This window comes from Babylonia areolata, chromosome 26, assembly GCF_041734735.1.
Source record: "Babylonia areolata isolate BAREFJ2019XMU chromosome 26, ASM4173473v1, whole genome shotgun sequence".
Classification (NCBI taxonomy): Eukaryota; Metazoa; Mollusca; class Gastropoda; order Neogastropoda; family Buccinidae; genus Babylonia; species Babylonia areolata.
The window spans coordinates 33106171-33130225 of NC_134901.1; the positions used below are offsets into that span (position 1 = coordinate 33106171).

The window sequence follows — 24055 nt, forward strand, 5'->3', positions numbered from 1 at the left end:
TGCAGTTGCTTACTCTGAAGTTTCAGGGCCCAAGACAATGAAGATGATTTTTGTAGGTCAGTCATGTTAATCGTCCTTTGTCAGTACTTTGAGACAACACAGTTCTTTTTATTTTCTGAAATGCTCAAGTATTGGAGTATTTCTTCTTCCAGATGAATTGGTATAACAGTGTGTTTATTTTGTCAATGATATGTTTAGGGATCTGAAGTACTTAGATTGTATAAAGAATTTGAAACAATAAAAATGATTTGACAGTACAGATCTTTCCAGTGATGCTTAAATTTCTTTTGGACCAAGCAAATATCACCCGCTTCATCTTCTGTGCGTTTGGGAGCCAGTTTATTTTGATTTTAGAAACAGGAGTAAAATCACAGAAATAATTTACAGGAGTTAGACTTGTGATTTCTATTCAATATTGAAGTATTGCTCATTATTACTTCTTCTTTTTTTTTTTTAACCAAGCCACATTGCTTCCATTTTATTTTCATTCATAGCTAAACCTGACAATTTGAGAAGTATGTGACCAGGGTTAGGGCATTCTTTAAGTCATTTCTGTCTGGTACAAATACTGTTTTTGTCATTGGCATACATGAGTTATTTTAAGACTTGTTCTTGCTTGTCAAATAATGTGAGCAGCTGAATACATTTCATAGAGTGATTTTCTGCTCTGATTTTCATGGCTAATAACTCTATTGCCAGTATAAATGGCATGAGTTTACTTCAAATTTTTAAGAAAGCCAGCCCAAATGTATGCAACTTTCAGACTTATGGAATGAAAATTTGAGCCAATTCATAAAATAGCTTCTGAAGTTCAGTTGTGTCTGAAAGACCGTAGAATGAAGTATTTTGAGATAGTGTGAAATGTGGCTTTGTAGTTAAGAGCAAGCAGTATTCCTGGTTTATTGATATTATTCTGATAATAAATGATCATTATGAATGATTATTTTACTGCTGCTTCTGCCTTTGAGGAAAACAACTTGATCTTTGCAAATAATGTTCTGTGTAACTGAGGAGAGTCAAAATGCAAGGCATCTAGCTAGAACTCTGTAATCTGAATTTGTCAGAGAAATAGGTCACCAGTTCTGCAGATTATTTATTTCCAGTTGCTTTCCTTTATGGATCAGAGTAATTTCTGCACACTTTCTTGTTGTGGAGAATGCGCTGGTGATAAAGGCAGCATTGTATGATTTCAGTAACATGTGTTTCAGTTTACACCAAAAGACATTTAGATATCCTGTTGTAATTCTGTCACAACCAGGTGATGAACCATTTTGCATGGCAATTTCTTCCTCAGTCATATCATGCCCAAGACCCCATTGTCAAACTCAGAATGAATGAAACCATCTGAAAGCGTCTGCAGATGGGAAGTTTTTTCTGCCGTTCCCTTGTGTATCTGTTCTGCAATGAAATGTCGGAGGTGTGGGTGAAAGTTGTTTTCCATGGGGAGGTATGTGTGTCTAGTTGCATGTTGAACATTCATCATCTTCCTCCACAACCTTGTGCAAAGACAGCATGACATGTCAACAGCAAGTTCACTGGTTTCACAAGTATGCCAGTAACCACCTGGTTTTTTCTTCACAGCAGTTTATTGATCAGAAAAATCACACAACATAATCCTAACATGTCACTCCAGAAGTTTATTCATTGTAGGTCTTGTACTGGAACTGGAGACTGTATGCTGGGAACAGTCACTCTAGTCATTCCCTGTCTTACCACTACATCTCTTCCTTTAATCATAATGATTGTTTTTAACACATTTCTATCCATCCACTATGGAAGTAGCTTCACAGCATACAAAGTCTGAAAACAAGATACTAATTGTTCTTTTCACAACTGTTCATTTACTCTCAATAAGCTGCAACTAAATTACAGTAAGACAGAATTTATGATAGCCTGAGTATGTGTGTATTCCTATGTATTTGTACACATACAGATGCATATGTATTTGTGTGTTCATATGTTTGATCGTGCATGTGTATGTGTATGTCTATGTGTGGAGGGCAGCTGCTATGTATATATGTATGTTAAAATGTATGTAAACAGTGTGTGTGTGTGTGTCTGGATCCGGTAGAATCTGCGGAAGAAACCTATTGGTTCAACGGAGAGGAAGGCGGTTACAGCAACGCACTGTGGAGTGCAGAGAGCAAGATGAGACACCGAAAGGATGTCTTGGTCATCCACTGCATCCGTGCTCATCCTCCAGTCGTCTCGACTTAGTCTTGCCACTGGAAATTAGTGGACCCGGACAAGAGTGAGGTCGATGTTGCGCAACTTCTCGTCACTTTAAACAAACTCATCGCGCAAGTCATCAGTCATCCTTATTGACCTTTCATCCTTCATCATTTCATCACCCCCAAGTCGGTGACAGGTGAGCGACGAAACGACAGGTGTGGGTACACTGGCAGTCGCAGCCGCAGACCTGCACGCAGGCGGCTCAGGCCATAGGGTCGTTCTTCATCGACAGGAGCAGCGATGGAGCTCGGCAGCCGTCTGAGCGTCTGAGCACCCCTCTTTAGGAATGCACTGCTCACCTCCCTGGCATGAGGAAGGGGCTAGAAAAGGTGCCCTAAAAATTGCCTGCTCCATATCACCCTGGCCAGCATACCGCGGCTGGTGGGGACCCTACATCAGTGGTCGAAACAAAGAGAAAGAAAAAAAACAAACAAGGATCGTTCCTCTCACCATTGGTGCTTGGAACATAAGGACTCTCCTGGACACAGATAACGCGGACAGACCCCAAAGGAGAACGGCACTAGTTGCATCTGAACTCGCCAGATACAACATCGCCATCGCAGCCTTGAGTGAGACTCAGCTTGCAGACGAAGGCGAGCTCTGTGAGCGGGGATCTGGCTACACCTTCTTCTGGAGTGGATGAGGAAGTGAAGAGCGACGTGAGGCTGGCGTTGGTTTTGCAGTAAAAACAGCACTTGTCAGCAAGCTAGCTGGAATCCCAAAGGGAGTCAACGATAGGCTTATGACCATGAAACTCCCACTGGCATCTGGCCAGAAGCACCTCACCATTGTCAGTGCCTACGCCCCAACCATGACCAACCCGGATGAAGTGAAGGCGAAGTTCTACGAGGACCTTCACTCTGTCATTGCTGCTATCCCTAAAGGAGACAAGCTCATCATTCTTGGGGACTTCAATGCTAGAGTTGGCTCTGACTACATCTCCTGGGATGGAGTGATTGGAAAGCATGGCGTGGGCCACTGCAACCCAAATGGATTGCTTTTGCTTCAGACCTGTGCAGAGCACGAACTGCTGATAACCAACACAGTTTTCTGCCTCCCTACCCGTAACAGGACGTCATGGATGCACCCTCGCTCAAAGCATTGGCATCTCATAGATTAAGTTATCGTCAGGAAAAGGGATAGGCAAGATGTACGTGTAACAAAGACCATGTGCGGCGCCGAGTGTTGGACAGACCATCGCCTTGTAGTCTTGAGGCTGAATATTCGAATCCAGCCCAAGAGACGCCCCCAAGGCCAGAAGGCTCCAAAACGGCTCAACATCACTAAGCTGAAAAACATCACCATCAAACAGACCTTTGTGGAGCTGCTGGAAGATCGTCTGGAATCCGCCTCTCTGGACAACCAGAATGTGGAGTCTGACTGGAGGACCCTGCGCGAGCTGATCTATAGTACAGCTTCAGAGACCCTGGGACCCATGATCAGAAAGCACAAAGACTGGTTTGATGAAAACTGTGATGAAATCAAGCAGCTTCTGGATGAGAAACGCCGTCTGCATCAAGCCTACCTGAGCAACCCAAAGTCCACATCAAAAAAGGATGCGTACAATGCCATCCGCAGGACTGTTCAGCAAAAGTTACGTCAGATGCAGGATAAGTGGCTGAGTGACAAAGCTGATGAGATCCAGGGATATACTGACAGGCACGATATGAAGAGGTTCTATGATGCCTTAAAAGAAGTCTACGGCCCCACATCCTCAGGATCATCCCCCCTCCTCAGTGCAGATGGGAATACCTTGATCACCGAGAAAGAGAAAATTCTCAAACGCTGGGCTGAGCACTTCAACAGTGTCTTAAATCGCCCTTCCTCCATAAATGATGAAGCCATAGACCGTCTCCCACAACTCTCCATCAATGAAGCACTGGACGATCCGCCAACACTTCTTGAGACCCAGAAAGCAATCTGTCTGCTATCCAGTGGCAAAGCACCTGGCTCAAACTCCATACCAGCAGAGGTCTACAAGGATGGAGGCACTGTGCTGACTGAGAAGCTCCATCAGCTGTACTCACTCATGTGGAAAGAAGAGACGATCCCCCAGGATTTCAAAGATGCATCTATCATTCACTTGTACAAGCAAAAGGGGAACCGGCAAGCCTGTGATAACCATCTGGGCATTTCCTTGCTCTCCATCGCAGGCAAGATACTTGCTACGATCCTACTAAACCGCCTCACAGCACACCTTGACCAAGGTCATTTGCCTGAGAGCCAATGTGGATTCCGGAAAGAGTGCAGAACCACCGAAATGGTGTTTGCTGCAAGGCAGCTGCAAGAGAAATGTCAGGAGCAAAATGCTGATCTGTTCTCCACCTGTGTCGACCTAACTAAAGCCTTCGACACCGTGAGTAGAGAGGGACTGTGGAAGATCATGGCCAAGTACGGATGCCCTCGGAAATTTATTTCCTTGGTCAGCCAATTCCATGAAGGCATGCAGGCTCGAGTCCAGGACAATGGCGAAACATCTGCTCCTTTTCCTGTCACAAATGGTGTTAAGCAAGGCTGCGTCCTGGCTCCAACACTGTTCAGCCTCATGTTCTCTGCAATGCTTACTGATGCCTTCAGAGATGGCGATGTTGGAATCAGCCTAAAGTACTGAACAGATGGCAGGTTGTTTAACCTCAGAAGGCTTCAAGCAAAAACGAAGGTCATGACAGACATCATCAGAGACTTTTTGTTTGCTGATGATTGTGCCCTCAACGCTGGATCTGAAGCTGACATGCAACTCAGCGTCGACAAGTTTGCCACAGCCAGCAGGAACTTCGTCCTTACCATCAGCACGAGGAAAACTGAAGTTCTCCATCAGCCAGCCCCAGGGAAACCCCACGTTAAGCCCAACATCACAGTCAACGGTCAGAGACTCAGTGCGGTGGAGCGGTTCACATACCTTGGCAGCACACTGTCACAAAATGCGACCATCGACGATGAAGTGAACGTCAGGATTGCAAGAGCAAGCGCAACTTTTGGTAGACTCTATGCAAATGTCTGGAACAGAAGAGGCATTGGTCTTGAGACCAAGCTAAAGGTCTACAGAGCAGTAGTTCTCCCCACACTACTGTACGCCTGCGAAACTTGGACAGTGTACGAACGACTCTGAAAGTCTCTCTGAAAGCGTTTGATATCAACCCTGACTCCTGGGAGGAATCTGCAGTAGACCGTGACAAATGATGCGCTGCTGTGCACAAAGGTGCCAAGTTGTGCAAAGCCAACAGGACTGCTGCAGCTGTTCAGAAGAGGCAGGCCAGAAAGTCACAGGCAAACAAGCTCCCTGACAATGATATGCCTGTCTTTGTCTGCCCCAACTGTCAGCGAACATTTCGTGCGCAGATTGGACTATTCAGCCATCTGCGCACTCACAGAAAGATTCATGAGCATCCCCCCCCACCACCACCACCACCCTACCCCCATCCCCCAGCTGGATGACAACAATGGTCATCATCGATATCGATGGACACACACGACCACCATACTTCTGATTTATGTTTTACCTAACATGATGCAACTGTTTATCCATCAGAATCAGAATGGGTAGGGATGGTATTAAAACTGTTTGGGGCTGGACTTGACAAATATTCCAGTTACATATCTCAGTTGACTCCAGAGCAAGTTTCAATTTAACTAGAGGGTAAGAATTTGCATGCTTGTGGTAATGTTACTGCAATGAGCCTGGATCAATTTGCCCTGAGGAACACATAGGTTAGCCTACATGAGTAAATTCTTAGTATTATCTATACTCAGAGATGAAAAACATGTGGACTTTTTTTTTTTTTTTTTTTTTTTTTTTTTTAACTGTTTCCAGTGTTTTTTTCTTGTTTTTCAAAATGTCTGTCGTCATAAAAAGTTTTCCAACAAAAATGCATCATGGGAAAAAGGAAAAAAAACAGCAACTTATTTGTGATGTTGCCAATCACAGCTGTTGCGATGTTACTATAAATGTATGAAATGACAAAATCGGAGAGAGAAAAAAGCATCGCCACCTTCTTGACGTCATCTGTCTGGAGGCCTGCTTCTCATTACTTCTATGTTGATTCAATGAACTCTTGCCAAAGCATTATACTTTGAGTGACATATGTTGTTTTGATCAAACAGTATTGACTGGATTGAAACAGATATATTCCATCATTCCCATGTTTGTTTTTTGTTCATTTATTTGTTTTTTCACATCACATTCTTTTGCAGACAGGTGTGAGGTTCAGCAGACGTGTTGAGAGTGCTGTGAAAGGAAGTCACAACCAAGGACAACCCTTGAAAAGGAATAGACACCTTGAAACCCAACCTGAGGAACGATGGCATCAATCTCTCAACTTGGGAAGTGACAGCCAAAGACTGTGACAAGTGGAGACAGGCCAATGCAAAGGGTCTGAACATGTTTGAGATCAGTTTCACTTTCAGTAGCTCAAGGAGGCATCACTGTGTTCGGACAAATCCATATATGCTACACCACATCTGCCAAGCAGATGCCTGACCAGCAGCGTAACTCAACACGCTTAGTCAGGCCTTGAGAAAAAAAAAAGGTAGAGGTGAAAACAAGGGACAGTGGCCCTGGACTCTCTTCCATGCAGTGTGTGTGGATGGTTTTGTGCATCCAAGACAGGTCTTCATTCCCACCTGAGGACCCACTCCAGCAAAAGATGATGTCTGTTTTGTCTACTCATTCGTCATGCCAGTGAGAGAATCCAAGAGATTAAGAAGAAGGGAGATGGGGAGATCTTTGGTCAGTCCTGTCCCAGCTGTCATCAAGAACCTTTTTGAAGAGTCTGCTTTGGTGAGTGGGGCAAGTAAGAAAAGGGATGGGTTGGGAAGCATTGGCCATGTGATTTCATGTATAATTCATGGTGATAGAAAGTGTGTCACAATGCTGTAGTCAGTACGCTGATTCCCCCTCATCCCTTAACCCCACTTCCAGCCTTCCCCTCAAAATTTGAATAATAACCTATGATACATGGGTGACTTTAACTAACAAACAAACAAAAAAGAGGAAATATTAAGTCAATCCTGATCATGCTATTTGTTTTCGTACCAAAATTGTCATGTATGGAAGGGAAATCACCCATATACCATACTGACAGCACGAGTGTATCTTGCCCCAGCACAAGTTCTTATCACTTGCAGAGGATGAATGTCAGCCTGGGTGTTGTGTTGTGTAATGTGTCTGCACATATATGTGTGTTAGTAAAAGAGAGAAAGAAAAAGAAAATCATTGAAATCTCATGGAAAAAAAAGAACATTATTACTGATCATGGCTCTCTTTGGTTTCCTGGACTGTAAGCAACATTATTTGATTTGATTACAGTTGATTTAAATATTTTCTTGGTGATGGATGCAAAGAGAAGGGAGAAAATGGTATTGTACTATCACATATCAGATATTTTCTGTGGTTCACAATAATGTTTAATGATGTTCTTTTTCTTACTTTAAAAATGTGCACATTGATATGAAATATTCAACTTACAAATCATAAATGTGTTGAAAGATTTTAAGAAAGTACAAAAATCAAAAAGCATTATAAAAGAATGACTGATTTAAAAAAATTTTTTAACTTTTATGGAGGAAGTGTATTGCAAAGTTTGAACTTCTGCACCACTGCCCTGTCAACAGGAGACCCCACAGGCCACCTGCTGACAGTGGAGGGTAGAATCCAAAAGAGCACACCCTGCCCTCAAGCCCCACCTGACCCATCACTGACTAGTCCTCATCAGTCAGTGTGGGTCTGTAGGACCCAGGCCTGGTGGTTCCTGATGTGGTACCTCAGCCTCCTTCATCCAGCTGCCCCAGTGCCTTTTCATCCTCAGTAAAAGCACCTTGGTCAGAGTACACCTGGAAACATGCAGAAACCCGCAGGCTAGGAGATGGCCGTGGTGCCCACTGGCAATGGCCAGGCGAAGGAAAAAACAACAACATATTTGATTGGATGTGTGTTTTTGATGTTGTCTTTATTTGCTCTGTCAGTGTGTCATCTGCATGGGCATATGAAGAGAAATAATATTTGTTGAAGACAGTTGTGGAAGACGTGTTAGATTTGTTTGTGATCGTTAGATAGCATAGTGTCAGTGCATTTTAATCAAAATATCTCACATGAAGGGCCTTTGAAAAGACTATTTAGCATCACTCAGATTATATACCCTGAAATGGCCTTTAACCATTATCATGGTGCAATTCCTTATACATATCACAGAGAATTGGCAGAGAGGGAAAAGAAAAAGTCATATCCTGAATTTTTTTTTTATCTTTGTGTGTGTGCATGTTTGAATGATACATAGATAAGATAAGATAAGAAGATAAGAATAACTTTATTATCTCCAACTGGAGAAATTTGGTCAGGTGCATTATCACAACATAGACAAGTAAACAACATGGGGACCATAACTGTAAAAGCCAACAACAGCCCCTACAAATATTACGAAGATACAAATGTAAAAAATATCACATACATCGTTTCATACATACATCCACACACTGCAGGTAATAACTAGTATTCTTAATGTAAAAACAGAAAGAATTAAGAAACATTATTTGAATATAATTATAAACATAGCCTACTATACTGCACATTAATTATAATAGACAGATAAGATAAGAATAAAGATGAATTGCGGAAAACCACAACCAGATAATCAGCACACACCCGCACCGCACCCCCTCCCCCCCCCCCCCCACCACCACCCACCCCACACACGCGGATAACTTGATTAAACAAGAGTAATAAACATGTTCTCAAATAAAAGCATTTCACATATTCGCTTTTAAAAACATTGCAATTAATTATTACATCGTAATTATTAAACAGAAATATATTTAGAATATGGACGTTAGCATTAGACATATCCATTGTACATTCATCCTGCATATTGCACATTATTCTTCCTACATATTGCACATTCGTTATAACCAATTGTCACGTTTTAAGCTCAGTAAACACACACACACACACACACCACAACTAGAACAAGGTACAGCCTATCATGCACGGACTTTCACACGTCTCACATGAGAGTGCGCGCGCGCGCACACACACACACACAGTTCTCAAGAATTTAAAAGGTGGATTGAACGTGGAATAAAAGTCTTCAGAGCTCTGGATTACAACTTAAAAGTTCTGTAGCATTGTCCTGAATGAATGAATGTTGTAGAGAAGTGAACCAAAGAATGACATGAACACAATTTTAAAGGTTTGATAGCCAACTGTAATTTACCAACCTGGAGGTAATGTGAAATAACAGGTAGGTATATTTTTTTCCAGACAAAGGCGCAAGTAGTAAGTGGGTTTACTGTTTGTGTAGCTTCAAGTTGGCAATTTTCTGTTGGTCATACATGCTGATCACTCCATCACCAATAAATAGTCACAGACAGAAAAAAATCCAGCGGCTGTGGGTTTTCTGGAAAATCCTTGCCGACATACAGTGAATTTTCACGGTCAAACCAAATGGAATTCCTTCTTTTGTAGGAAAGAGGAGACTGTCCTCTGCATGCTCCACAGATCGTTCTTATCATACACATTCTTTTGTTCTGAAAAGTGAAGAACCTTTAAGATTTGTGTTGTGCAACCAGCCTCATGGTGTCAAATATCTGATTGAACTGAGATCTGCATGATGACAAGCACAAACATTTTACAGCTAGCTTCATGATGATCCTGTCCCCCTACACTCTCTTTTTCAGTTTCAAAGGGAAATACACTTTTTAAATATGATTTTAATTTCACATGGCCTAATGTACATGTACCTTGATGATGTGATTTTTTATGCTAATTAAATAGTTTTAACTTGATTTGGGTTAATGTGGATGGAGTAAGACATGGGTGAATTGATTCTTTTAACCAGTTGAGTAAGACGTCAGCTGACATCCTGCAAAAAGTGTTGCCATTGTGTGCAAAGAGGGTTTGCCTCACATGCCAAAAAGGCATCAGACACTTCGTCAAGTGAAGACAGTGGTCCTCGTCAGCAGATTTATACAACTTTGCAAGCTGTGCTGATGATTATAGATGAGTATAACAGTGAGAAATAGATCTGTATTGCCTCACGATTGGTTCAAACTTGATGGTGATGACACCAACAGTGACGAAACCAACAACAACATCTGACTCTTTCTTCAGTCCATCTTCCCAATCAGACATCATTTCTGAGTGAGTGACCATGACTGACAGTAAAAGCATGGTACTTTCAGCTAATTTCCGAAGAGGGGGAGGAGATATAGGAGTGGTGTGAGACAAAAGGTCGAAGGCCAGACAGGTGTGGCTCAACTGTCAATGAATTGTCTTTTCACTGTGATCAACTGCTGGAAATGGCAACAGCTAATCATCCACAATTTTCTTGAAACCCAGTTGACAGACAGTAGATGGGAATCGTAAGTGGGTTTTTAAAAAAAAAAAATTAATTTTTATTTTTTTATACTTTTGCACACTTTTTTGTCACTGATCAGTTGACTGATTTAATTTTACTGGAGGCACAGCAGACACTTTTTAGGACCAGTTACAACCAGGAGGAAGGGAATATCATCAAAGTGCTCTCTCCTGTAAAGTGGGACTCTCTTTGGTGTAAGAAAAGCTTGACAGCTCAATCTCTGAGAACGTGATTGACATTTTATCTTGACCAAACCCACTTAAATCATTGCTAGGACAGTTATTCACTTAAATGACTACATGTGTTGTGATTGTTATCATGAACTTAAAAGCCGTTTGATATTCTTTTACAGGTATATATCAGACAATAAGCTTGTTATACCCAGCTGTATTTTGTTTGTCTTCTTTCTGTGTCTCAGTCTTTGGAGGTTTAAATAGACTTTTTTGAAATGAATAAACATCATTATCTTCTCTTTTAAATGCCTGAATAGTTTTCTAGATTCAGAGTAATTGGGGAAAAAAAATCCCAGATTTAGAATCCACATACATTTTCCTTACCAAAAATTTTTAGTTTCGTTCTGAATCTCATATAGTTTTTGTGCCAGAAATTTTTTTTTTTAATTCATTACCCCTGAATCCTCAAAATTCCATGACAAGGGGAGAGCACTTTTTTTTAACAAAATTCTCTGGCTCTGAACTGCTTAACGTTGTGTTAATCAACCATTTAACATTCCCTGTTGGTAGAATCGCAGAACTGAAGTCTGTTTTATTATCAAAACATATATATTTATGATGGATACTTCTGCCAAATCCACCAGATAGAGATATAGCATGGTTGCAAAAACAATATTAATAGTTTCATTTCATGATTTAATTTCACTAAACATGTTAGACTGAAGTGTTCAGAGGACATTAAAAAAAAACAACATTTTTCTATAATGATAAATCTAAAGTCGGTAATAATGTTTTTGCTGTGAAGCTTGGACAGTTGAAAGCGTGCTCGTGGTAAAGGATTTGATTGATGAAAATAGAATAGAAGATTAGAATATATCTTTATTATCAAGTGTACCGGGGTCACAAGGAATATTGGGAAATTTTTAAGTCACAAAAGTTTTTTTTGTGGAAAAATATGACATTAAAGAAAATCTTCTCGATTACATAGGGTATTAAGATTGATAAAAGATTATTTATTTAATGTAACCAAGCGCTTAACTGGCTACAAATAACCTTAGTTCAATTCACAGCGCAAGCCAAAAGCTGAGCTGTAGCAGATGCCATTTTTGTAGTCACAGCGTACCTTCTGTCTTTCAATGATTCGGGCATAAAGCACGACGCCATTCCAAATTTGAATAACCCATGCCCATTCTACACTGCTCTGAACATGTATTAATTTTAGTGTAGGTATCGTTCACTGTAATGTTATATTTGTTGTGCTTACACACACCATTAAAGCAGTTAGAAGCATGTTTGATTTCAGTTTATCATTCGTCAGTCGAAAGATTTCAGCTGACGCTGAGCTTACGTCATTCTGTCCTTCTCGCCACACACTCACTGTTTGTGACCAGTGTCACGGTACGTCATTGGCTGAGCGGAAACTTGTGTTTCTGCTCCACCGTACTTAATTAATATATCTTTGGTCAGGTTACTTATCCCCGCTTCAGCGGAGGAGATTTAAATGTTGAGCACAAGCTTAGCAATGTTGATACTTGGCTTTGATGCAACCGATAACTTGTGTAAGTTCATTCACCACTTAATGGTTAAGCCATGGTGGTTCTTCACTTACTATCTGGTCTATCCTTTAGTACAGTAAATCATCATATTTAGTTAATTCTTTTGTACTGTACCCTTGAATAACCACTAGGTTCGGCTACAAAAGTGGCGTCGCCGACAGGATAAAGATCCATCACAAAATAGATCCAAATTACTCCCTTTTAATATTTCAATTCTTTTATCCAAATTTAATCCATCCCAAAACCACAGCCCTTTACCACCAAGTGTACTTTGTTACAACTTGGTGCTGTGAGCATAGGATGTTTTAAATTCTTTAATATCTCTAAACATAAATTATAGGCTCCTAGCCAAGCTAATCTCTATCACATAGTTGGCGCTGTGAGCTAGGATCATACAGGGACAAGAGGTAGTACTAACAGTCACACAGGGATAGTTTAACCTAGGAGAAGAGAGAAGACAGTGCAGCAGGTACACAAGTCCACGAAGAAGAAACGTCGCCCACATCCAAGATGGCTTCAACCGACTTCCTGCCCAAACTCCCGACGCTATCCGGTGAGGAAAGCAGCAGTGAGGTCGACGACTTCATCAGTGAGGCCAGACTGATTCTCCAGCTACAGCCCCTGGATGATGCGACAGCTTCTCTCTGGCTGATCTCAGCCCTTGCGGGCTGATGTCGCCAGCAGATCGTCAGGCTGCCAGCAACAGAAGTGGACACCCCAGCCAAACTCCTTCACATCATTGAGGAGAACTGGGGAGATCAGCGAGATGCCACAGACCTTGCCACTATGTTCTTCAATAGACGGCAGCAGCCCAAGGAGACAGTGACCGACTACGGTCAACAGGGCTGAAGATGGGGTCATGCAGGTGCCAGCAATCATACTCCGCGACGCCTTCGACAGAGGCCTTCAGCCAGCCGCACTGAGGCGCGATGTCAGGCGCTTCATCAGAGACCACCCTGACACCACCTTTGAGGCAGCTAAGAAGGAGGCCCAGCGATGGGTGCGGGAGGACAGCCACACCTGTGACACCTGCCCTGGCATTGACAACACCACAGTTTCCCGCCTACAGTGTCAGCTGGCCACGCTCACAGCTGGAAATACCAGCCTGCGACTTCAACTGCAGTCTCCCATGCCAGCACACCGCCCACATCCTCCACAACCAGCACTTCACCCTCGTCGCTGTGCTGCTGACCGCGTTCCAGACCCTCCACACTGTGTCTGGTGTGAGAGGTCCAGTCACATCGAGGACCAGTGTCACCACAAGCGACGCTACCTGAGGGCCAGATGACTGAAGGCTGACCATCCAACTCCAGTTCCTTTCACCAAACAGGGTGTCACTGCCACACACACTGGGCAGCTGGGACGGATGCCGCCAACTCCAGCTCCAAACCAGCAACACAGGAGACGCTGCCGATGACGGAGGCTCCACAGCACCACACCTGATGCTGTGATCCCACAGGTGGTGTACCCACCTGCAGTCAACCCCACACTGCAGAAGTCCAGCCAGCAACCACCCTCTGTCACGCCTACAGACCCAGCCCCACTGCACCACCAGGACAGCAAGGTGTCACACACTGACACTGCCACTGACAGTGGCGTGTGGCTGGTGAGGCCCAGACCTTGACCCAGGACATCAACCCTGCAAGCTGTACCAGAACCGCCTCCACTACCACCAGATCCCACCCCTAGGTGATCCACACGACTGGCATCCAGGGCACCACTGAGCATGTGAGGAGACTGATGTCAAACATTTAACAGCCAAAACAGTGACACTGCAAAAACACTCATGTTTCATTTTTTCATTCTTGCTGAACTGAGGCAATCCTCATTTTGTTTATCATGTTCCTGTTCATGCTGTAATTTTGTTTTCATTTCAGATATTTCTGCACAATTCATGTTTTATGGTTTTTTTAATTCTTCTTGCTTAGTTAACCTGTGATCTAGCTTGTCACAAGGTCTTAGCAATGCAAAGTATGTCTATGAACATGCTCTCATAATTCATGTCACTATAATCTATGCTGTTATACATGTATGCTACTCTACATGTGCGTCTGACAGTGATATGATACATAGATTGATAGGCACACAAATGAAATGAAATGAAATGATGGTGCTTAGAGCCTCGCCGACCACTAAGGCCATCTCAAGGCTATCGCCGCGTCAATTACTACTACAAGGCTAAAAAAACAACCAATTAAAACGAGTCACCACTTCAAACTTTCCACTCCAAAGTTAAAAAAAACTTCCATAGTTTAAAACTTTCAAATCTGGTTAAAAAGGTTCACTTCTTTTAAGAAGTCCATCAGCGCCCACGGAGGGACATCACGAAACAAAGTCTTCAAAGAAACCGCCGTGTAATGTCTGCGTCTAACGTCATGCAGATCCCAACAGTCAAGGAGCACGTGTTTCACAGGGAACGCATCGAGGGGCCTCCTCCCCCTTCAACAAGTAAGAATGAGTAAAAAAAAGTGTGCCCCGTACGCAGTCTGCACAGCACAGATTCCTCCTTTCTGTTCTTCACCCCCGAAGGGAGGGTCTCCCCCAGGTCCGGACGGATCTGGAAGAGCTTGTTGTCCATCTGGGTGTTCCACTTCTCTTGCCAAAGATCCTTAACGTAAGTATTGACCTTCCGCTTCATGTCTGTATAGGGTACCAAGGATCTGGACAATTCTTTCTTTACAGCGTTCCTGGCCAGCAGGTCCGCCCTTTCGTTACCACGAATGCCAACATGTCCGGGAACCCAGGCCAACACAACCTGGTATCCTTTCTTCGTTGCGAGAGTAAAAGTTTAATAAAATTCCAGCAGTTTGGGATGAGTGATATTCCTGCAGGTGATCGCCTCCAGGGCTGATAAGGAGTCGGAAAAGATCATGAATCTCTTCTGTTTGGAAGAGAGAACCATTTTTAACCCCAGGACCAGTGCGGTCAGTTCCGCGGTGTATACCGAGCTGTCAGACAGGATGTGTTCCGTTGAGGGCCGGTCAGGAAAGGCGGGACAGAACGCAGATGCGGCGACTCCGTCCTCTGACTTGGAACCGTCAGTGAAGATGCCTTGAAAGGTGGGGAATTTGTGGCACAGTTCCGAAAAGTAGGTTCTGTAGGCCAGAGAACTGGTGGTGTCCTTACGGTACGAGGCCAGATCGAATCGGACCTCAGGTGTTGTAAAGGTCCACGGGGGGCTGTCAGGGAACTTAGAGAAATCTGAGATGCCACCGACATCCAGATCGGCATTTTCCAAGTGCGGCTGAATGCGGAGTCCGAGAGGAGGTATGCAGTTTGGGTTGTCTGTAAATTTCTTATCGAAAGGGTTGTTGAATACAGCATCGTAAGCAGGGTTTGTAGGTTCCGAAAACAATTTCAAATAATAGTTCAGGGTCAGCTTCAGTCTGCGGTTGGAAAGAGGCGGTTCCCCCGCCTCTGCGTACAGGCTGTGCACAGGGGTGGTGCGGAAAGCACCCAAGCTGAGACGGAGCCCTTGGTGGTGTACAGGGTCCAACAGTTTCAGGTAGGACAGTCTGGCCGAGCCGTATACAACACTTCCATAATCCAGTTTGGACCGGACCAGGGCTCTGTAGAGGTGCAAGAGAGTCCTCTTATCAGCACCCCAGTTCGTGTGTGCCACAACTCGGATGATGTTCAGGGCTTTTAGGCAAGATATTTTCAGCTGTTTAATGTGGCTGAGAAAATTCAGCTTCTGATCGAAGACGACCCCTAGAAATCTGGCTTCCTTGACCGCCGGGATGGTGGATGTTCCCAGACGGATTTCAGGGTCCTGATAGAATTGGCGAAAATTATGAAAGTGGATGCATTCAGTTTTGGAGGACGAAAATGTGAAGCCATTCTCCTCTGCCCAACACTGGATTTTGTTGACGCAGAGCTGAAGCCGTCGCTGGATGCTGGCGTACGTGCTGCCGGTTGCATATAAAGCAAAATCATCCACGAACAGCGAGCTGTCCGATCCTTTCTGAACGGACTGAACGATGTCATTAATTTTGATGCTGAACAGAGCCGGCGACAGGATGCTCCCCTGCGGGACACCCAGCTCCTGCTCGTGAATGTCGGACAGGGTGGTGCCGACTCTCACCTGGAATTGTCTGTCTTGTGAAAAATTGTGGATAAACTGAGGCAGGTGTCCTCGGAAGCCGAGCTTGTGCAAGTCGGAAAGAATACCAAATTTCCACGTGGTATCGTAAGCTTTCTCCAGGTAAAAAAATATGGCCACCACATGTTGTTTGTTGACGAAAGCATTTCTTATCGTGGTTTCCAGACGAACCAGATGGTTAACGGTAGAGCGATGCTTGCGGAAACCGCATTGTTCCTTCGCGAGAAGGCCGTCGGTCTCTAGTTTCCACATCAGTCTACCGTTAACCATCTTCTCCATCAGTTTGCAGACGCAGCTGGTCAGTGCAATTGGGCGGTAGTTGGAAGGGTTCGAGGGGTCTTTTCCCGGTTTCGGCAGCGGGATTATGAGGGCTTTCCGCCAGGAGGGTGGAAAGAAGCCTGTGACCCAGATGTGGTTATAAACTTTAAGCAGGGTGTCCAGGCAGGTTTGGGGAAGGTGCTTTAGGAGTTTATAATGGACTTCGTCCATTCCTGGACAGGAATCCGTACAGGTCTGAAGGGCAGATTTAAGTTCGTTCATTGTGAAAGGAAGGTTGTAATTCTCTGTGTTGTCGGAAAAGAAGTTACATGGTGTTTTTTCTGACAGGTTTTTGGTTTTAAGAAAGCGAGCAGATTTGTTAGCAGATCTCGAGTTCTGTTCTATTGTGGAGGCAAGCAAATTGGCAACTGCTTTCTTCTCTGTGACCAGAGCGTCTGAAAGTTTAAGATGGTGGAAGGTCGGGCATGCGTTTTTGCCCTTAATTCTTTTTAAAACCCTCCACACTTTCTTCTTGGGTGTGTTGGAGGTTAAGGAAGAGCAGAAATCTCTCCAAGACTTCCTCTGGCTCTTTTTAAAAACATACCTGGCTTTCGCCCTCAGCTGTTGATGGGTTCGAACGCTATCGGACTCCGGTCTCCGAAAGACGCGTTGCTGCGCTCTCTTCCGAGACTTGCGGGCCTCCCGACATTCCGCGTTGAACCAGGGCGTTCTAGGGACCTGAGGCTTGGAGGTAGACGATGGGACTGCTGCTTTGGCGCAATCTAAAACGATCCGAGTCAGAGCGTCAGCAGGGTCCTTGCTTTTCAATACTGTTTCTTCCTGCAGCTCCACTCTTATCTTGGTGGTAAAAAAACTCCAGTCTGCTTTGTCGTAGTACAGGCGGTCAGGCAGAGAGTCACCTTCTCCATCTGTGGGGCGGAGGATGACAGGAAAGTGGTCACTCCCGTGCAGATCGTCGTGCACTTTCCACTCGTAGTCCAGGACCAACGATGGATCGCAGACCGACAGATCTAAACACGAGAGCTTTCCAGAGGACAGATGCAGGTAAGTGGGAGACTTGTCGTTAAGACAGCACAAGTCCATGTCAGAGAGAAGGTTTTCTAAGAGAAGACCTCGGGCTGATGTCATCTCACTTCCCCAGAGCGGGGAGTGTCCGTTGAAGTCGCCCAACAGTAAAAACGGACGTGGGAGCTGGTCGACCAGGTTCATGAGGTCCTGCCTCAGAACACGGACGGAAGGGGGAAGGTAGAGAGAGCAGACAGTGATGGTTTTCTCGAGCGTGACTCTGACTGCCACCGCCTGTAAAGGGGTGCTTAAAAGAACTGTACTGTATAAAAGGGACTTTCGAATAAAAAGAGCGACACCTCCCGTCAACCCCTCTTGCTTCGGTTGAGTGGGTTTAAAAACGGAGTTAAAACCAGAGAGAGATAAAACCTTGCCATCTCTTTGCAGAGTCTCCTGCAGTGCCAGCACTGAAGGTTTCAAAGCACGACAAAGCAGCTGGAGTTCCTGGAAGTTGGCATAGAATCCCCGGATATTCCAGTGGATCACTGCCATTAAAAAGGTTTTTTTTAAAAAAAAATAAAGCAGCAGCCTATTCCATCACTACCCCCTGCTCCTCCACTTGCGGTGGCTCAAGGTCCGCCAGGATGGAATATTTGTTCTTTGACATAAATTTTTCGGGTTCCGACCGGGTCGGAATATCCACCACCTCGGCCCCTCCCGATCTAGCCGTGGCCGCAGCCCTCCCCTCCTTGAGTTTTGGAGGTGCGGGGGGCTTCCGGCCACTTCCGCCAGCCCGAGGGCCAGGCAGACGAGAGGCGGGGCGAGGGGGGCCGGGGGGTGGGGTGGGGCGGGAGGCGGACAACGTGCCTCCGCCCGAGGCTTTTCTCTCCCGCCCAGCAGCCCCTGAGGACTGCCGCGCAGGATGGGAAGGGGTGGACACAGCGCCTCCACCCAAGGCCAACGGTTCCGACGAGGCGGTTAAGTCGTCCGTCTGCGTTCCTGTGGACGTCGTCTGGACTGCGACGTCCACCGTCCCGGATCTGACGACAGAGGCATACGACGTCCTAGGCGACGCGGCCTCCACCTGTTTCCTTGCCTCAAAGAAGGAAATTTTCTGTTCTGTCTTGACTTTCTGAATTTGTTTTTCTTTCTTCCAGGCGGGGCAGTCCTTCGATGAGGACGGGTGGCCACCTCCGCAGTTCGCACACAGGGCTGCACTGACGCAATCGCCCTGGTGCGCCGCCTTCGAACAGGTGCCACACGCCTCTTCCTCCTTACATCTGTCTCTCACGTGTCCGAATTTCTGACACTTAAAGCATCTCAGAGGGGACGGTACGTACAGGCTGACATTAACTAGCAGGTATCCGACCCGAATGTCCTTGGGGACATCCGGACAGCAGAAGGTGAGGAAGAAAGTGTTGGTCGGGACTCTGTCCGACCCCTTCCTCACCGTCACCCTGTACACATCGGTCACTCCCTGAGAGGACAGTTCGCTCTTGATCTCGGCCTCAGACACACCTTTCAACTCCGGGCATCTGATGACTCCCTTTGAGCAGTTGAGACCTTTGTGAGGGGAAATCTTCACCGCCCTATCCACGAAAGTGGTCAGCTTGAGGAGGAGCTGTGTCTGCCTTCTGGACTCTGTCTGCACTAAAAACACTCCGCTCCTCAGTCTCTTGATGGACTTTAGCGGTCCTGCCAGACACTGAAAGCCCTTCTGGACAGCGAAGGGGCTGAGAGCCGACAAGGGCTTGTCGTCATCAGAGCCCTCCATCACAAGCCACGATGGCCAAAAACCAGAGGTCTCAACGACCTCCGAGTCAAGAGTCTGAGTCGTCCGTTCCTTCTCGTCGTCTTTTGCCAGAGTTAGGGGGTGTAGTTTTTTGGAAGTCATGTTGAAAAAAAATGTGAATTCATCCCTCCCTTACCCACCCACCATGGGGTCCAACTTAGGGGCCAGGGTCAAGGGAACACCAGCTTGACCCCTTCCAGGTTTCGGGAGGGATATACAACCAGCAGCCCAGCTCCAACGTGCTCCCCCCCGATCATGCCCAGCTCCCGGGGACAGAAAGCCGAGCACTACGGGGGTTACTTTCGTCAGCCACTAAACTGCCAGTCTTGACCCAGCCCCACGAAGGGGTAGCCGATTGACACACACGGGCCAATGTGTGCCGCCTGTCTTAGGAGAGGTCCGAGCCAAAGGGATGTGTTGAGAGCAGCGTGCTCTCTCAATCCCCAGGATCTCATTCCCCTCCATCACAGGTCGCGCCGCACGGCAAACACGGCGGGCCTAAAGAAGGCCGCAGAGAAAAAAAGAATGTGGAAAAGAAGGCTTGATGGGGAGCTGAGGACAGAAAAGAGGCGATAAAAAGAAGAACAAAGAATAGCGAAAGGGACAGTGGGTCACGTTTAGTTTGGGCCTCACTCACGACCTGTTCGGCATGGGAAGCCCTATCAGGGGCATCAGTACAAAACCACCACTTATTCAGCCCTAACAGCTACGATGGCTATGTAGGCTGTCAATTAAGACCTGGGACCAGAGCACCAAACCCCAAGAAGCACTGATGCCCCCGCCGACATAGCTCGCTCGATCACTGGCCACTAAGCCTCCCGACCACGACAAGGTAGTGACCCTCCCGGGAGTGGGTCAGGAGAACACCAGCCTGACCCCCTCCAGGTTTCGGGAGGAGGCACACAAATGAATGCATTCCATCTTCATAGTGTATTTACCAAATTCCAAATCTATATCAAACTGTTCAAAGTTAGGATGCATTGGACTAAGTTCAGTCCATAACTTAACCTGGCTAAAGCCACTTTGAATATAGAAGTAGGGTATGGTTCCTAAGAATGTTGCAGTCACTCCCAATTTCACTATGCTATCAGCTAAATTGTCTCCCTTTACTTACTCAATAATTCTTGTTTGATGCTCAACTAAGTCTGCTCTCAAGAATTACTTTTAATTAACCATCGCGGACGATGGATTTCAAAAGATGGGGGGAGATGTAGCCAAGCGCTTAACTGGCTACAAATAACCTTAGTACTTAACTGGCTACAAATAACCTTAGTTCAGTTCACAGCGCAAGCCGAAAGCTGAGCTGTAGCAGATGCCATTTTTGTAGTCACAGCGTACCTGCTGTCTTTCAATGACTCGGGCATAAAGCACGACGCCATTCCAAATTTGAATAACCCATGCCCATTCTACACTGCTCCGAACATGTATTAATTTTAGTGTAGGTATCGTTCACTGTTATGTTATATTTGTTGTGCTTACACACACCCTTAAAGCAGTTAGAAGCATGTTTGATTTCAGTTTATCATTCATCAGTCAAAAGATTTCAGCTGACGCTAAGCTTACGTCATTCTGTCCTTCTCACCACACACTCGCTGTTTGCGACCAGTGGCACGGTACGTCATTGGCTGAGCGGAAACTTGTGTTTCTGCTCCACCGTACTTAATTAATATTTCTTTTGTCAGCTCAGTAAACTACAAGTATCATATATTGACAGAATCGTCTCGGTTCCATCTTTAAATCTATTCCATTTATGTTGGCCTACGTTAAAATGATTTAACGCAGTTTGTAATTTTCAGCGACGAGTTCGTTAAAACTGACCCTATTCAGGTGACTTAAATTAAGATTATAAATTCATCCTAAATAATCAGCACTTCATTTTATACTCATTATAAAGTAGGTGTTGAGCTCTTTCTTTTGCAACTTATACGACGTAAATCAGTTCAGGAATCATTTAGAAATCTGTCACTGAACACCTTGTAAGAAACACAGTTGTTGTCAGATTTGGCCTGATTAGGAACGATCTGCTCGCAGCACATGTGACTGTCTTTGCAGTCCGCTTAACTTGCATAAATTGGCACAGTGAGTGATGAGTGGTCATTTCATACCTGGTCAGTCATCTGACCAGAGCTGCTCTCTCTCTCTCTTGCTGTGTCACGAGCAGTGTGTTTGTCGTGTGTGCTCCCACAATGGCTGACATCTCGCTACGTATCACTGTTAAGTACTAGTGTGTAAAATGTTCAGTTAATTCTTTGTTCAGTTATTGCTTTGACATGTAGTCACAGCACGGCTATGATTGATATAGAAAATCGCCATGTCGTCATATGCTTGGAGCAGTGTTTCATTTGATTCTTCTTAACGTCACAGTCATTGACGTCTCTGGACACTGATAGTTTGTTCGAGAATATTCTAGTGAGTGCATATGACGCATTCTTTCTCATTTGCTGTCACTGATGAAGGTTACAGTGTTTCCCTGATTCTCAGTACTCTAAGATGTGTGTAGTATTCTGTCATGATTACAAGACAGTGTTGGATTAATATCAGTTATTGGTTAAAACCACCTGATATGTATCAGTCTGTTAATTGTAATTTAGTTATCATGCCCTCTCCTATACGGCTTACTCCAGTATAGTGCTTCATGATAAACTTGATTCATTTGAGTCACTTTGACACAGTATAAGCTTTACCTAATCTATACTGTCAGTGTACTTTCACTAAATCAGCATAGCTTCAATCACTTTAACTGCACTATTTAAATGTATTAGAAATGTCATTTGATGTCAGTGTTTGGTCTTCACACATATGCATTACCAAGTGGTAGTCTTTCCGTGTATTATGTATAGTGTGCTTTATTATTCACTTGTGCCGACATGTTGTGCTGATGACATTTGTTTGTGTCATTCCAGGCACTGTCTTCTCTTTCTTATAGTCTCTTCTTATTTCTTCTTCTTAGTTCTCTACATAACTATTGTAAATAAAACAATAGAAAAACCCATTTGTGACTGGCCTCTATATGTTCCTGGCCTGTGCGCGGGAATTCTTGTCTATCCTTTAATACAGTAAATCATCATTTAGTTTAGTTCTTTTGTACCGTCCCAACCCATATAACCACTCGGTTCAGGTAATACGGCTACATTAAGAAGATAGATAAAAGATTATTTATTTAAGGATGATATTAAAATAGAAACAGTGAATGTAATCAATTAAAGAACAAAAGCATTACAAATCAGTACCGAATCTGGTAAAGGATCTGGAGTATTTTATGATGTACTTCTTGAGTAAAATTTTGTATTTGATATCAGGTCTTATGTCAAGTGAGAAGAGAGACCATGTAGATTGGCTGTCCACCTCAAAACAAATTTTAAAAAATCAAAGAAAACACTAAAACAGTTCCAAATTAGAGTATCATCATGCCATAACATCTTGGTAACAAACAACTCTGCTGTGGAGATTCCAATCACCAGCTATAATTACATTAACAATACCAAGTGCCGCTATTCTCCTTTGTATATCTTTTGAAAAGAAATCTGGATCATCCCTGTTCGGACCATAAATGTTCACTAATATTATTTGTTGTCCATTAGTATTCAGTAACTGTGCAACATAGTTTCCATTTGTATCTCTTATTGTGTTTTACCAATCGAAAATCGAAATTATCATTAAAGCAAAATAGCTGTTCCCTTTGATCCGCTATTGTGTGAGGAAAACACCCATAAGCCTGTTCAGCTTGGATTTGGCGCTCTATAGTTTCTTAATGAAATGTGTATATTGTATAATAAAGCATATTGAACGATTCTTTTTTGTTGTTTGTCTTAGGAGTTTGAAAACACTTCATCGTTTTTCAAATTTACATGCACCCTAACAGTTCACAGTTGAAATTGTAAAACTACCCATCATCGTTTTGAAGTTTTTGTCTTCCTATTAGTGCCCTGTGTCTTTATTCCGACTTTCAAAAAGTCCTGTTCAACAACACCATACTTTAAACAATAGGCCTGCTTCTGGCAAACTAGATGAACAAGACATGTAAAATAATAAATCATTATTTGTTTGGATGAGTTTCACTGGGTTTTCTGCACTCTCGAAGCACAAAAGTATAGCGACAGATCGGGTGAAAATTAAACTTCCTACAGTGAACACAAACACATAAACCGTCTTGTTCAGCGCCTTCCTCTGCAACAAACGCTTCATCATTCCACCAGTGTGGAGCACACAAATCAATTCACGAACAAAAGCATCTTTGCAACTTATATGACATAATTCTGCACGAAGAAAGTGAACGCAACGAAAAGATGAGGAGACTCCGTGGGAGGGAGGAGAACAGGAGATGGTGGGGGAGTGGCTGGAGAAGCGAGTTCCCATAATTTTAAAAGATCCGTCATGGCAAGTGAGCATTTCTGTGTATACACAGACGCTTACCCGAAAAAAGGTGTGTATATATATATATATATATATATTATATATCGAAACATAAACCACTCAAAGTTTATGTGAAAAAAATGGAATGGATTGTGTGTCTCAAAACATTCCAACAGGTAAGAACGGAAAACTTGCACGTTCCATTCTCCCACATT

The 24055-nt window shown here is 44.2% G+C and overlaps 1 protein-coding gene across 1 annotated transcript; it reads left to right on the top strand.

The window, feature by feature from the left end:
• The first annotated feature begins 6423 nt into the window (after window positions 1-6423).
• Window positions 6424-13612, top strand: LOC143300522 (uncharacterized). The gene is made up of 2 exons (XM_076614261.1): window positions 6424-7009; window positions 7843-13612. The coding sequence occupies exon 2, from the start codon at window positions 13169-13171 to the stop codon at window positions 13595-13597; it is 429 nt and encodes a 142-aa protein (XP_076470376.1). The 5' UTR covers window positions 6424-7009; window positions 7843-13168; the 3' UTR covers window positions 13598-13612.
• The last annotated feature ends 10443 nt before the right edge of the window (window positions 13613-24055 follow it).

Coding starts and splice junctions, on each gene's coding strand:
- LOC143300522 (XM_076614261.1), top strand. CDS start 13,169: ATGCAGGTGCCAGCAATCATACTCCGCGACGCCTTCGACAGAGGCCTT.